This window comes from Bos mutus, chromosome 6 (assembly GCF_027580195.1).
Source record: "Bos mutus isolate GX-2022 chromosome 6, NWIPB_WYAK_1.1, whole genome shotgun sequence".
Classification (NCBI taxonomy): Eukaryota; Metazoa; Chordata; class Mammalia; order Artiodactyla; family Bovidae; genus Bos; species Bos mutus.
The window spans coordinates 72,249,827-72,264,934 of record NC_091622.1 but is presented as its reverse complement, the minus strand read 5'-3'; the positions used below and the strand labels follow the sequence as shown (position 1 = coordinate 72,264,934).

The window sequence follows — 15,108 nt, the reverse complement described above, 5'->3', positions numbered from 1 at the left end:
TTGATCTCATTTCAGGAATTTGCTTAGATGTTATGTCTTCCAGAAAAACTTCACCTGAACTATATCAAGTCTTATTATGCCTCTATGAGCTCTGTTAGCACATGGTACTTGGATGTCATGGTCATAAGCACCATTTATTTAATTATGCATGCCAGCCAATGACATCCATTAATGATATGCCTAACCTAGTCTGGACCAGGACAGACTAACTGAAGGAGACAGTGACTCTAAACAGATAAGGGAGGGGATCCCCAAAGAGAACCAGGCATGGTTTTCTTGACATAAGAGAAGTCATCTTTGGTATAAGCCATTTTGTGATCTAAGCCTGGCCACAATAACTGCCCTTGAATGGGTCTCAATAATTAATGGTCTTAAGGGAAGTGAGTGAAGGAAGGAACAAAGGAAAAGCAGTCAGGAAACAACAGTTCTGCAATAAAACAGAACTCTAGCTCCTCCTCAGGGAGTATACATAGCAATCTGGTACATACCTTTGAGTTCTGCAGGAACTAAGGCCCCCACCGAGGTGGAGGATCAAATGATGATGTCAACGTTTTCCAACTTCGTTCCACTATAGTTTGGACTCTGTCGATTTTGCACCAATTCTAGGCTGAAATCTCTCTTACTCAATTCTCCCTTCATGAATATACACATACCGCCCAAGCCCTTTAATGAGTATGCATGTACCCTTCGTTTAAAACTTCCACATTTTGCTGTTTGGGGAGACACTGCTTTGGGAAAGCTCTCTGGTGTTCTCCTTACTTGCTACAAGTAATAAATCTGTTGATGGGAAATTAATCAGTTGATCTAAGAAAGAAATGGAAAATGTTATCTGAGCCAAATTGGAGGATTACAACCTGGGAAGAGCGTCTCAGCTCCAAGAACTATTACATCCTTTAAAAGTAAAGGCATAGTTATATAAGCTTTTTTGAGACAGAGGGCTAGATATCGAATGAGTCACTGTGGTAGGTCGTATGACCCCTTACAACATCAAGAAAGAATGTTATCTTTTAAGGAGTCTTCTTTGTGATGCTAGAAGTTTCTCTTTAAGGTTGAGCAGGTACTCCTCCCCCCTTTTCAGGGGCAGGGAGGAGAGGAGGTTTGGTAATGCATAATGCAGATACACAATGCACAGTGCAGAGAGGAGTCCAAAGGGCTGAAAAGTTTTCTTGTTTAAATTTCTCCTGTTTAACCACAAAAATATGACTTTTATTTCACAAATCCTTACTTCTTCCAATCTTTGGCTTGGTTGCATCTTTTGGCTTGACACCCACCAAAAGGCAAACCCAGTTTCTGGGTAACAACTTTGTGGAGGAAATCCATCCAACAAGCCTCACATAGTTTTATATGTGGGAAGGGGTTCACTGAGGGAGGGGAACTGTCTCAATGACCTTTCAAGAATATTCAGATACTGACATTGATAGCCTGCCAGACTAACTTACCCTGTGGTCAGGTACCATCCATTTTTCTCACTCATAGAATGAGTGGTAAGCAGAGCAACTATTGGCCAGTACCAAGTTAGGCTGAGTTAGCAAATGAGTAGGAACTGGGTAAGCCTTTTTTTCCGTTTTGACCGAATCATGCAGCATGTGGAGTCTTAGTTCCTTGACCAGGAATCAAACCTGTACCCCCTGCATTGGAATCATGGAGTCTTAACCACTAGACCAACAGGGAAATCCTAGTATGACCACAGAAAGATCTCTGGGCAAAGACTGCCCCAAATTGGCCTTGGATACCAGGTTAAGAATTTTTAAATTTATCCTGAAACCAAAGAACCATGTACTCAATAACCAGTATGATCATCACGCCTATGTGAAGCTCTGCTAAACACTGAGTTTTGAATGCAAGTTTAAATGGCCATAAAACAAGCCAGTGGAGAAGTCAAAGTAAAAGTTCTATGTTTAGAGTTAAGGGAAGAGGCCTGCGCTGACAATGTAAATTTGGGAGTCATTTGCATCATTAAGAAGATATTTAAAGTCATGAGGATAAACAGGGAGGGATGAAGGAAGGGAAAAGATGAGAGAAGAAATAAAGACCAACAGAGATTAACTGACCTGTTGTTGTTCATTCCCTAAGCCATGTCCGACTCTTTGTGACCCCATTGGACTGCAGCATGCCAGGCTTCCCTGTCCTTCACTGTATCCCAGAGTTCAAATTCATGTCCATTGAATCAGTGATGCCATCCAACCATCTCATCTTCTGTTGCCTCCTTCTCCTGCTCGCAATCTTTCCCAGCATCAGGGTCTTTTCCAATGAGTTGGCTCTTTGCATCAGGTGGCCAAAGTATTGGAGCTTCAGCATCAGTCCTTCCAATGAATATTTAGGGTTGATTTCCTTTAGGATTGACTGGTTTGATATTCTTGCAGTCCAAGGGACTCTAAAGAGTCTTCTCTAGTACCTCAGTTCGAAAATATCAATTCTTCAGCTCTCAGCCTTCTTTATGGTCCAACTCTCACATCCGGACATGCTGCTGCCACCGCTGCTGCTAAGTCCCTTCAGTTATGTCTGACTCTGTGCAATCCCATAGATGGCAGCCTACCAGGCTCCTCCGTCCCTGGGATTCTCCAGGCAAGAACACTAGAGTGGGTCGCCATTTCCTTCCCCAATGCATGAAAGTGAAAAGTGAAAGTGAAGTCACTCAGTTGTGTCCGACTGTTCGTGACCCCGTGGACTGCAACCTACTAGGCTCCTCCGACCATGGGATTTTCCAGGCAAGAGTACTGGAGTGGGTTGCCATTGCCTTCTCCACATCCGGACATGACTACAGGCAAAACCATTACTTTGACATATGGACCTTTGTCCACAAAGCAATGTCTCTGCTTTTTTATTACTGTCTGGGTTTGTCATAGCTATTCTTTCAAGGAGCAAGCATCTTTTAATTTCATGGCTGCAGTCCCTGTCCACAGTGATTTTGGAGCCCAGGAAAATAAAGTCTGTCACTGTTTCAGCTTTTTCCCCATCTATTTGCCATGAAATGATGGGACTGGGTGCCCTGATCTTAGTTTCTTGAATGTTGAGTTTTAAGCCAGCTTTTTCACTCTTCTCTTTGATCCTCATCAAGAGGCTCTTTGGTTCCTCTTCACTTTCTGCTATTAGAGTGGTATCATTTGCATATCTGAGGTTATTGATATTTCTCCCAGCAATTTTGATTCCAGCTTGTGATTCATTCAGCCTGGCGTTTCACATGATGTACTCTGCACAGAAGTTAAATAAGCAGGGTGACAATATACAGCCTTGATGTACTCCTTTCCCAATTTTGAACCAGTTCATTGTTTCATGTCTGATTCTGTGGCTTCTTGACCTGCATACAGGTTTCTTTGCAGACAGGTAAGGTAGTTTGGTATTACTAGCTCTTTAAGAATTTTCCACAGTTTGTTGTGATACAATAACAAGCTCGAATGGAGAATGAAGAGGTAGCAAAAGGAGACTGGAGAGGGAACAGAGATATCAGAGAACAAAATGGTACAGTGTCAGAGAAACCAGAGGGCTGGGCCAAATGCTATTGAGAGGCAGTGTCAGATTAGGAGTAGAAGGCATATATTAGATTTGGCAACATAGGAGACAGCCAGGGCTTTAAAAAGGTCACTTAGGGGACTTACTTGGTGATCCAATGGTTAGGAATCAGTGCTTCCACTGCAGGGAACATGGGTTGGATCCCTGGCCCAGCAAGTAAAATTCTTCATGCTGCATGTTGCAGCCAAAAAAAAAAAGTCACTTCATGTGAGTGATGAAGTCAGATGCCTGGTTGAATCTGAATGGGTTGAAGAGTAAATGAAAGATACAGATGTGGAGATAGTAAAAGTAGAAAACTTATAATGCAGATGTACCTGAGACTTCTGGAAGAGATTTAGATTCTACAAACATTAATTACATTCCTAGAGGAATCCTGATGATTTCACCTACAAGTTTGGATGCCTAGTACACACCCTACCGCGCTATGATATTCAAATACTGAGAGCAATACTTGAGGAAGTTTCGAATGTGGATTCTAGACCCTGACCACCTGGGCTTCAATTCCAGCTATTTCACTAACTAGCTCAATGACGTTCCGCAATTACCACAACTCTGAGTCTTGGTTTCCTCATCTGTAAAAACGTAGTTAGTAGACTCTGGTTCATGACTCTGTTGTAGAGATAATATCTTGAATAAAGGCCATGTCTGTCACCCTATGCTTGAAATCTCTCAACTTGCATATAACTGCCATGAGGGTCAGAGGGAGGTCGAGATAAGATAAAGACTTGGCTAGGGCTTTGTTGGAATTATCTAGCTATTTTCCTCAGTAGTGGCTTGTGTGTTGTCTATCTCTTGCTAATAGATCCCTACGTAGGAAGAAAGGAGTGATATTTAATAAGTCAATCTGATCCAGTTCCTTCTTGTTTTAAATCTACCAGTATCTCTCCATAGTAAAGCATGTCTGGTTTAAGATAGTTTCTATTCATCTTCTTTTTTCAAATTTAATTTTATTTTATTTTTGCCTATGGGTCTTCATTGCTGCTTGTGGGCTTTCTCCAGCGGCAGTGAACTTGGGGCTACTCTCATTGTGACGTCTTCTCTTGTTGCGGAGTGCAGGCTCTAGGCATGCAGGCTTAGCAGTTGTGGCACATGGGTTTAGTTGCCCTGTGGCATGTGCAATCTTCCTGGACCAGGGATTGAACCCGTGTCCACACTGGCAGGTGGATTCTTAACCACTGGGCCCCCAGGGAAGTCCTATTCATATTCTTTTCACTCTTAAATGTCCCCTTAGAAAAAGTCTTCCTCTGTTAATCCATTTGGGCTTCCCTGGTGGCTCTGTGGTAAAGAACCCACTGGCCAATGCAGGAGACTTGGGTTTGATCCCTGGGTCCAGAAGATCCAAAGCAGCAACCCACTCCAGTATTCTTACCTGTGAAATCCCATGGACAGAGAAGCCTGGTGGGCTATGGTCCACACCGTCACAAAAGAGTCAGACATGACTTGGTGACTAAACAACAACAATTAATCCATTTAGTTCCTGCTTTTGAGATATCATTCCACTGAGTTTTAAGAATTCTCTGATCTAAAGTCTTGGTTCACAGAGTGTAGCCCATCAGTCAGAAACACTGTCATCACCTGAGAGTTTAGTAAATATGCAGAATCTGAAGCCCAACCCAGATCTAGTGAATCAGAATTGCATTTTGACAAGCTGTCTGTGCACATTAAAGTTTAAGAGGCACTGTTACAAAGGAGGTAAAAGGAACTTAGGAAGACTTCCAGGATCCAAGAAATTTTGCACTGAAGTAGGACAAATTAAAACTAAACCTACCATGTAAATGTTTTCCAAAATCAGGTGTACAAGTTCAGAATAAAACTTGTGAAATTTTGTCTACTCATTCCAGTGACTTGCCACAGCTGAATGTTTAAACTCCTTTTTAAGTTAAGTATTCAACTTTTTTTGAGAGTTGGCCTTTCTTCTTGATAAGTAGAACTTAAATAATGACAACAGAAAGGACACATTATTTTAGACTTGGCCCTGGGACAAAGTCATCTCTAAGAATGTAAGTCAAATAGAAGAGGTCAAATGGCTTTCTTTGCCATAGCTTCTTTTTTATTTTCCCCTTCCGGAGTCAATGGTAGCCACTTTAAAAAATCTTCTTTTTCTATTCCTAAAGGACTCAACTTTTACTGCTTGTAGACAACCCAGCGTTCTCTATGACAATTTGTTTCTTGTATTATTTCACATAAGAATTTGACAATTATAAAATGTCCTTTCTGTGAACTTCTTAGTTTCGAAGACTTTCTGTAAACACATCTACTTGCAACTCTAGTCACCATGTTTGCAAGTATAGATTGCCAATTTTAAATAATGTTAGGAGTGAGCTCAAAAAGACATTAAGAATTTTATGATGAGTATAGCTTATATTATATTTTGGGCATATTTGAAATGTAATGAATTGTGGAAGGCAGTGGGAACCCAAAGTACAACTTTATCCAGTATGACAGGCATCTAGTGTTTATTTTACTGAGAAATGGCCAACAGCAGAAACCTGGAGAGTTAGGATCTGAAAAAGGAGCCTCTGGTCTTTGATTAGTTGTTGCGGTATGATGGGGCTGGGGATCAGGACCTATTAAACTTAGAAAAATTTATAAGCAGGTACTTAAAATAGTCTTAAATTTTCAGTTATTTCCCCCAAATCAGGATGAATTAAAGGTGAGCATTTTGTTCCAATATAACTAAAGTAATATATTGGATGAGACTATTTTATGCCCATTCCTGTGAATGCCACTGTCCTGGTGTATTTACTGAGATATTGTCCCAAACAAGCCAGTAATCTTGACTCCCACTCCCATTCCCCTCTTTTCCTATATGAGAAAGAACATGATTTTAGAGTCTAGGGATCTGAGTTTAGATCCCAAGGTAGCTTCATTTGTCCTCATCTGTAAATTGGGTCTGATAATATTCTAGAACTAAGACGGATCTGTACAACTTTTCACCTATAATCATGAACCAATAAATGTTAGTTCCTTTCTTTGGCACTGCCTAAAATGTCTTAATCCTTCAAGAATGCTGGGTATAGAAGGTAGAAATAGTTTATGGAAGCCCTTAGGGCACTAAGGTACTGTTATTGGCCTAGAAAGCATCTCTTCTTTTCTCTACCTGTCCTTGGAATTCCCCAGCTACAGTCTTGCAATGTTAAGACTCACTTTGCCCACAGCAGAGGCAGTAAATCCAGTGAAGATCTGAGATGAAACTGCTGCCACAAATGGCGTGTTTTGCCCATGTGATGATGGGCATATATTTTAGAAAGGAAAATAATATATATCAGTAAAAACAAACCCTTAGAAGTTCCCTTTGCTCTCAGAATAGCTTTCAGCAGAGCCTGTAACCTCTGGCACTATGGACACTACCTTTACTGAAGCAATAGTCTCCATTGTTGTGGGCAGCCTCCCAGAGTAATTGACAGTGGCAGGGGTTAGGAGAGGAAGGAAGACTGCAACACAGACATCAAAGGCAATTATTGCAAAACCCAGCTTGTACTGAATGGAAGCAGTCACTCAGAATGTCATTTGGAAATAAATTCCCTGGGCAGATTAAATGTTTTGATAGTCACTAGAGTAAAAATATGACCCTGGAGTTTTGACCACATCTGCTTCCTGGGGTTGAATAGTTCCTGATTTGCAAAGGCATGCCTCCCTATACCTCAAAAGCTGTTTGATTAGATTTCCAAGGTAGTGACATCTGTTTTCCATCCCACAGTAAGTTCTTATACTCCTCTCTTGCTTGCAGCAAATAGTTATGCAGTACCTACTACGTGCAAGGCATTGCTTCAGGTCAATGACAGTTTGACCATAGAGGTGGGCAGATGGGCACATTAATTCAAACCAGAGATCTTACACAAATTATCACCCTGTCAATTATTTTTGCCAATAATGGCTCCAGGCCACCAGGAAAACTTCTTCTCCAGGTGGCTATAAAATCTGATAGAGCTAATGTTTTGAAGACCCCCAGAAAATTCAGCTCCCCTTATTTTCCTTATCTTAATATTGGGGAATAGATCCCAATTTTTTTTAGTATTTTATATGCTTATATTTTCTTGTATATACTTTTCAACTTTCTTTTTTTGGTAGTACTGCTACATATGCCTAAAACTGAGATCCCTATACCTTATTATAGGGCTTCCCTGGCAGCTCAGTGGTAAAGAATCTGCCTGCCAATGCAGGAGATGTGGGTTCTTTGAAAACTAGACAAAATTGATAAAGCTTTTAGCAATGTTCATTAAGCAAAAAAGAGTGGGCCCAAATAAATAAAATCCCAAATGAAAGAAGTTATAATCAACATTACAGATACATAAATGGTTACTATGAACAATTAGAATCAATCAAATGGATAACCTAGAAGAAATGAATAAATTCCTAGAAAAGTACAATTGTCTAAGATTGAGTCAGAAATTCAAAATGTGAACAGACTCATTACCTGTAATGAAACTGAATCAGTAATTTTAAAAACTCCCAACAAGCAAAAGTCCAGTGCCAGACAGCTTCATAGGTGTATTCTACCAAACATCTAGAGAACAGTTAACATCTATCCTTCTCAAACTATTCCAAAAAATGAAGGCGGAAAAAGAGACCCAAAAAACCTCTTGAAATCATCCTACAAGGCCAGCATGACTCTGATACCAAAACCAGACAAAGACAATTCAAAAAAAGAAAATAACAAGCTAATATCACTGATGAATATAAGTGCAAAAATCCTCAACAAAATATTAGCTAACCAAATTCAACAATACATGAAAAGAATTGTACACCTTTAAAAACATTAAAGTTATAGTTGATTTACAATGTTGTGTAGTTTCTGGTGTACAGCAAAGTGATTCAGTGGTACATATATATATGTGTATATATTCTTTTTCATATTTTTCCATCACTGATTTTTACAGGACATCGAATATAGTTCCCTGTGCTATACAGTAGGACCCTGTTGCTTATCTATTTTATATATAGCAGTTTGCATCTGCTAATCCCAAATTCTAATTTATCCTTCCCCCATCCCCTTTCCCTTTTGGTAACCAAAGTTTGTTTTCTTCATCTCTGAGTCTGTTTCTGTTTCGTAAATAAGTTCATTTGTGTCTTATTTTAGATTTCACACATAAGTGGTATCATATGGTACTTGTATCTTTCTTTCTGACCTACTTCACTTAGTATTGATAATCTCTAAATCTATCCATGTTGCTGCAAATGGCATTATTTCATTCTTTTTAGGGCTGAGTAGTAGTCCATTATATACAAACCTTTTTTTTCTTGCTGCACCAGCAAGTTCTGGAGAACAGCATGGTGATTATAATGCTGTATTATATGTTTTTAAATTGCTGAGAGAGTAGATTTTAAATGTTTTCATCATACACATACACAATTTATGATTACGTGAGGTGATGAATATGTTCAGTTCAGTTCAGTTCAGTTCAGTCGCTCAGTCGTGTCCGACTCTTTGCAACCCCATGAATCGCAGCACGCCAGGCCTCCCTGTCCATCACCAACTCCCGGAGTTCACTCAGACTCACGTCCATCGAGTCAGTGATGCCATCCAGCCATCTCATCCTCTGTCGTCCCCTTCTCCTCCTGCCCCTAATCCCTCCCAGCATCAGAGTCTTTTCCAATGAGTCAACTCTTCGCATGAGGTGGCCAAAGTACTGGAGTTTCACTAACCTTATTGTGGTAATCATTTTACATATATTTTATGTATTAAATCATCATATAGTATACTTTAACAATGTTGTATGTCAGCAATATCTCAATAAATCTGGAGAACAAAATAAGAAATGAGAAAAAAAATTCACTTCATGGACTTCAAAGACACAAATTTTATTTAAATTTTTAAAAATATTAAAACAAAACCCCAAATTCTCCAAGTCCCAATCCTGGCTATGCTTTCCCTAGTTAATGACCTTGGATAACTTGCTTAACTGCTCTGGGCCTTGATTTCTTCATCTATGAAACAGGAATAATAATTATACTTAACTCACAGCAGTTGTGAGAATTAAATTATATAATACCTGTAAAGGGTTTAGGAAAATGCCTGGCACATAATCATAATGGTTTGTGATAATAAGGATGATGGTGAGGGAGGAGGAAGGGGAGGGTGAGACGAAGGAGGAGAAATATTGTGTCAATGATGACTGCCTCTCCTGGGTTTGAATTCTTCTCTTTTTTAAAAAATATTTATTCATTTGGCTGTGCTGGGTCTTTAGCTGTGGCATGTGGGATCTAGTTTCCTCACCTGGGATCAAACCCAGGCCCTGGGGCTTCATTTGCCAGACCCACCATTAGAAAGTGAGGATGAAGATGAGGAGGGAGCTATAGCACTGAACAACCACAGCTCTATTCTCATGGACCCAGAACATGTAGAGCTGGTGAAAAGGACGATGACTGGCTTACGCCTGCCTGCACCAGGGGTTCAGGCCTGGGCTCGCGAGATATCAGATGCCCAGCGGGAAGATGTGGTACAGAAGGCCCTCCAAACCCAGCAGACTGCCCCTGCCTAGAAGTGACTACCCTGAGAGCTGCCTTACCTCCCTGCATTCCAGGCAGGGACTGAACAGCACAGGACTGAATACATTCTGGTGGTCACATCCATCTTCACCCTCCCTGGCTCCCCTCCACATCAAGGCAAATCAGACTTCTCAGAGACTCACTTTATTCAATTCTGTACATATGGGAACATCAGCCCAAACCCAACCCACCTTAGCATGTATCACTCTGAGGAGAATAAAGCACCTTATATACACAGCAAAAAAAAAAAAAAAATGTCTGGCTTCCCTGGTGGCTCAGTCAGTAAAGAATCCACCTGCAGTGTGGGAGACCTGGGTTCAATCCCTGGGTTGGGAAGATCCCCTAGAGAAGGGAACAGCTATCCACTCCAGTATTCTTGCCTGGAAAATCCCTATGGACAGAGGAGCCTGGTGGGCTACAGTCCATGGGGTGGCAAAGAGTGGGACATGACTAAGTACAGCACAGCATAGTTAAAATGTCAACTCATTTCCACTAGATGGCAGTTGCTTATTGAAAGTCACTCAGTTGTGTCTGACTCTTTACAACCCGGAGGCCAGAATAATGGAGTGGGTAGCCCTTCCCTTCCAGAGGGGATCTTCCCAACCCAGGAATCAAACCAGGGTTTCCTGCATTGCAGGCGGATTCTTTACCAGCTGATCTACGAGGGAATCCCTAAATGGTAGTAGACATCATCAAATACAGCTGAGCTCAACTAAACAACGAGCTCAGGGAGTTGTGAATTCCTTGTGATCCAATAGTTGGGCTTCCCTTGTGTCTCAGCTAGTAAAGGATCCACCTGCAATGAAGGAGACCAGGGTTTGATCCTAGACCATGGGGTCGCAAAGAGTTGGACACGACTGAACAACTGAATGATTTTCACTTCACTTCACTGCCACAAGCTGGGCTCAACTCTTGATCAGGAGTAGGATAAGAGCCCACAAGTTGAGTGGCCAAAACAAAAAGCAAAACACAAAAAAACAGGACAGTTTTCATGCAGTTACTCACTAGGCCTAGTCCCACTTCTGTAATTATACTGAAATGGGGCTGGAGCACATATATTATTTCAAATGAGTGAACTTCCTACTTGGCCTTAGGAATCTTTTGTTTGATGTAGATTGTAAAAAAAAAAAAAAAAAGATTATTTTTTATTAGAGCACCTATTCTAGATCCACATTCATCTTCAGTTTCCATCTTCAGCTCTGGAGATTCTCACATACTCCTATGCTCTGGTCTAGTCCCTTGTTATTAAAAGTGTGGTTAGTGCATCAGCAGCAAGGGCTTCAACTGGAAGCCTGTAGAAAAGCAGGCTCTTAGGCCTTAGCTTGACTTATTGTATCTAAGTGATTTGCATGCATATCAAAGTCTGAGAAGCAGAGTTCTAGCCACATTGAACTTCTTAAAATTCTCTAAAGGAGTCATGAAGCCTTTGTACATGCTGGTCTTCCCAAATGGGAAAGACCCTCTTCCCCATATGCTAGGAAAATTGGCTTCTTATTTAGTCTCCTTATTTAATTAGTTAGTGAGGGAACCAGCAAGATGGTAAGTCAAGTTCAAAAAGGATACAGGAGACTGGTAAACACATAGTCTATGGAAAAAAGATTGCTGGAATAAGATTGAAAATTAAATACAACACTGCTTTTTATTGACACATTGTGCTTAGTCACTCAGTCATGTCCAGCTCTTTGTGACCCCATGGACTGTAGCCCACCAGGCTCCTCTGGTAATGGGGATTCTCCAGACAAGAATACTGGAATGAGTTGTCATGCCCTCCTCCAGGGGATTTTCCCAATCCAGGGATCAAACACAGGTCTTCTGCATTGCAGACAGATTCTTTACCATCTGAGTCACCAAGGAAGCCCAAGAATACTGGAGTGGATAGCCTATCCCTTCTCCAGGTGATCTTCCTGACCCAGGAGTTGAACAAGGGTCTCCCGCATTGCAGGCAGATTCTTTACCAGCTGAGCTACCAGGGAAGCCCTATTGACACTACTATTACTACTAACTGTTGACACATTAGCATAAAACAGTAACATTTAGCATAATCTTTTCTACCTGACAAAGTCATTTATAGCTGATCTTCTACAAGATCTAATTTTACAGACTCTAGGCTCTACTGGGTAAATAATAAGCCATATAAGATGACAGCCCCTAGAATTTGATGATCCCCTTCAGGTTTCTTAGAGAATGCTCTAGTATGACTTTACAAAAGCAGATAGTAATATTTTGCTTTATTTCCAAATTTGGGATAATTTTTCTTAAAAGTTTAAATTTGATGGTGCTGGAGAAAACTCTTAAGTTCCTTGGATGCAAGGAGATCAAACTTGTCAATCCTAAAGGAAATCAACAGTGAATATTCATTGGAAGGACTGATGCCGAAGCTGAAGCTCCAGTACTTTGGCCACTTGACGCAAAGAGCTGACTTATTAAACAAGAGCCTGATGCTGGGAAAGATTGAGGGCAGGAGAAGGGGGCGACCGAAGATGAAATGGTTGGATGGCATCACCAACTCAATGGACATGAGTTTGAGCAAACTCTAGGAGATAATGGAGGACAGGGAAGCCTGGCGTGCTGCAGTCCACGGGGTCCCAGAGAGTCAGACATGACTTAGTGACTGAACAACAACAGAGGCAATAGGAATACACACACTAGGTTGCCAAAGTTCACTTAATACAGTAGAATTCTACTTATGTTAGTTTCAGAGTATGAAATGAATATCTATTACATTCTAGAGCTGAATAGAAAGGAAAACAAGATCAAATTAGCCTTGTCCTTTACATCTTCCTGACCATTTTGGCCCTACTTACATTAAATATAAATTGGGAATAGCATTTATTTCATTTGGCAATTGATCTTCAAAATTTGGTCTTAGAGTCCAAATAGATTTTTAACATTTTAAAAAATTATTGACTATCCTAAAGAGTGTTTCCTGTTATGGCTATCAATATTTAATGTTATTAGAATTAAACAAAGCAATTTAGAAAATATTTATTAACTCATTTAAAATAATAATATTCATTACTTAATATAAACAACAAAATTTTTGTGAAAAGGAACTACATATTCCAAAACCCCACAAAGGTTTGGATTTGATTCAGGGGGAGCCAGTTAAAGTTTTCCACAGTGCCTTTGGTGCTTCTGCAACTTCTGTTTAGATGAGATTTGATAACATGGTGGTCTAAGATGGGCCTAGGAGTGATCATATACATTTTGGTATTTATATAGCCTGATTTACTACACTGATTAAATTTTTATTTTTACTTTATTAAAAAAAAATATTTGTGTATTTATTTGGCTGTGCTGGCTCTTATCGGTAGTCTACATGATTTCCAGTTGCAGCAAGTGGGATCTAGTTACCTGACAAGGGCTTTAACCTGGGCCCCCTGAATTGGTAGTGCAGAATCTTAGACACTAGATTACCAAAGAAGTCCCTCGTTAAATTAAAAAAAAATTTTTTTAATTCTCTAGGGGACTTCCCCTGTAGTCCCGTGATTAAGGCTCCACCTTCCAATTCAGAGGGTTGCAGGTTCAATCCCTGGTCAGGGAACTAGGATCCCACATGCTACAGGAAATGTCCAAAAAGTTAAAAGAAAAAAAGAGTTCTCTGATCCATAGGTCTTGTGTAATCAATTAAGAGTAGGTATACATTGATTGTGAACATTATTTGAACAGTTTGTTGCTGTTTTAACTGGGCTTTTTATCACAGTAAAATCATTATAATGTAAGCTCCTCGAGGGTAGGGGTTTTGATTCTGATGTATGTTTTATTCACTGCTAAATCTGGTTCCTAGGACAGTACACATGTAAATATTTTGTAAATATTTGTGGAATGAATGAATGAACGAAATTAATGTGATATTTCTAGGACTGTACTTCCTTCTGGATAGTAGGGATGGTTTCATTCCAAAGTAATTATTTATCTTAAATTTTTCTTTTTTGTAATTTCCAAATGTGATTATGCAGAGTATCTACTTTTAAAAAGGTGGGCGGAGGGACTCTAAAAACACCTTTGTGGTAAGAGTCAAAAGTGCTTGAGAATTCTTTTCAAAGATGTACAATTTACATTTACTGATAGTTTTTAAAAATTCTGAGAACCAAGCATGTAATAAGCTAGCAAAAATGTTTTCAACAAATTCTCAGTTTTGACCCCTATATCTCTCTGTTTTCCAGCTAACTAGAAGCATCTGTGATTTTTGAGATCTCTTTACATATTCTAGATACAAGTCCTTTGTTGGGTACGTGGTTTGCAAATATTTTTGGCCAATCTATAGTTTGTCTTTTCATTCTCTTTACAAGGTTTTGTGCAGAGCAAAATTCTTTACCTTTGATGAAGTCCAGTTTATGTTTGTCTTTTCATGAACTATACTTTTGTGTCAAGTCTATGAACTCCTTGCTTAGGTTCTGAAGATTTTCTACGTATCTCTAAAATTTTAAAGTTTCACTTTTACATTTAAATTCACATTCCATTTTGAGTTAATTTTAGTGTAACAAGACTTTCTTTTTCTAAGCTTATAGATGCCTTTTAAAAGCCTCATATCAATAATTAAATATGGACTGGATAATTTCCTATGATAGAGTTTGTATATAAGATCTCTTGTTTGGTTGTAGCATGAGAAACAGTAAAAGTACCTTCGTATTGCATAATTTCAGAAGATTCACCAGTACCTGTAATCAAGGCAGACTAGCAGTAAGTAACAGACACTAAAGTTAAAAGTCAGACTTCCTAGAGGCATAATTAACCAGGTGATTCGGGATAAAATAAAAATGTATTTAAATGAAGTGAACATATAATAGGACTAGAAAAAAATTTTATTTTGCCAAAATTTCCTAGACACTTCATCAAATGTTCATTCATTTGGAGCTGTAGAGATCTAAGTAGTAGTGAGTAACTAAAGGAGGACTAAAAACAAAGCCACAAGGATTAACTTCAGAACACATCTCCTAGCTTGCTCTTGGTGTTACTAACACGCCAATGGCTGCATTGACCATTTTTATTTGGCATGTTTGTCCAGGGGTCAGTAAATTACAGCACACAGTCTAAGCATGGCTTGCTGCCTGTTTTTATAAAGTTTTGCTGGAACACAGCCACGTCCATTTGCTGACTCACTCATAA

The 15,108-nt window shown here is 39.6% G+C and overlaps 1 protein-coding gene across 1 annotated transcript; it reads left to right on the top strand.

Moving 5' to 3' along the window:
- The first annotated feature begins 3,395 nt into the window (after positions 1 to 3,395).
- LOC138988192 (male-enhanced antigen 1-like) lies at positions 3,396 to 9,992 on the top strand. Its single transcript, XM_070371889.1, has 3 exons — positions 3,396 to 3,459; positions 7,241 to 7,308; positions 9,699 to 9,992. The coding sequence occupies exons 1-3, from the start codon at positions 3,396 to 3,398 to the stop codon at positions 9,990 to 9,992; spliced, it is 426 nt and encodes a 141-aa protein (XP_070227990.1).
- Positions 9,993 to 15,108: the final 5,116 nt, after the last annotated feature.

Bases quoted from the DNA above. Each gene is read 5' to 3' on its own strand.
- LOC138988192 (XM_070371889.1), top strand. From the start codon at position 3,396: ATGGAGAATGAAGAGGTAGCAAAAGGAGACTGGAGAGGGAACAGAGAT. The intron at 3,460-7,240 runs GTACAGTGTCAG...TCTTGCTTGCAG, and splicing joins AGATATCAGAGAACAAAATG to CAAATAGTTATGCAGTACCT. The intron at 7,309-9,698 runs GTGGGCAGATGG...CTGGGTCTTTAG, and splicing joins ATGACAGTTTGACCATAGAG to CTGTGGCATGTGGGATCTAG.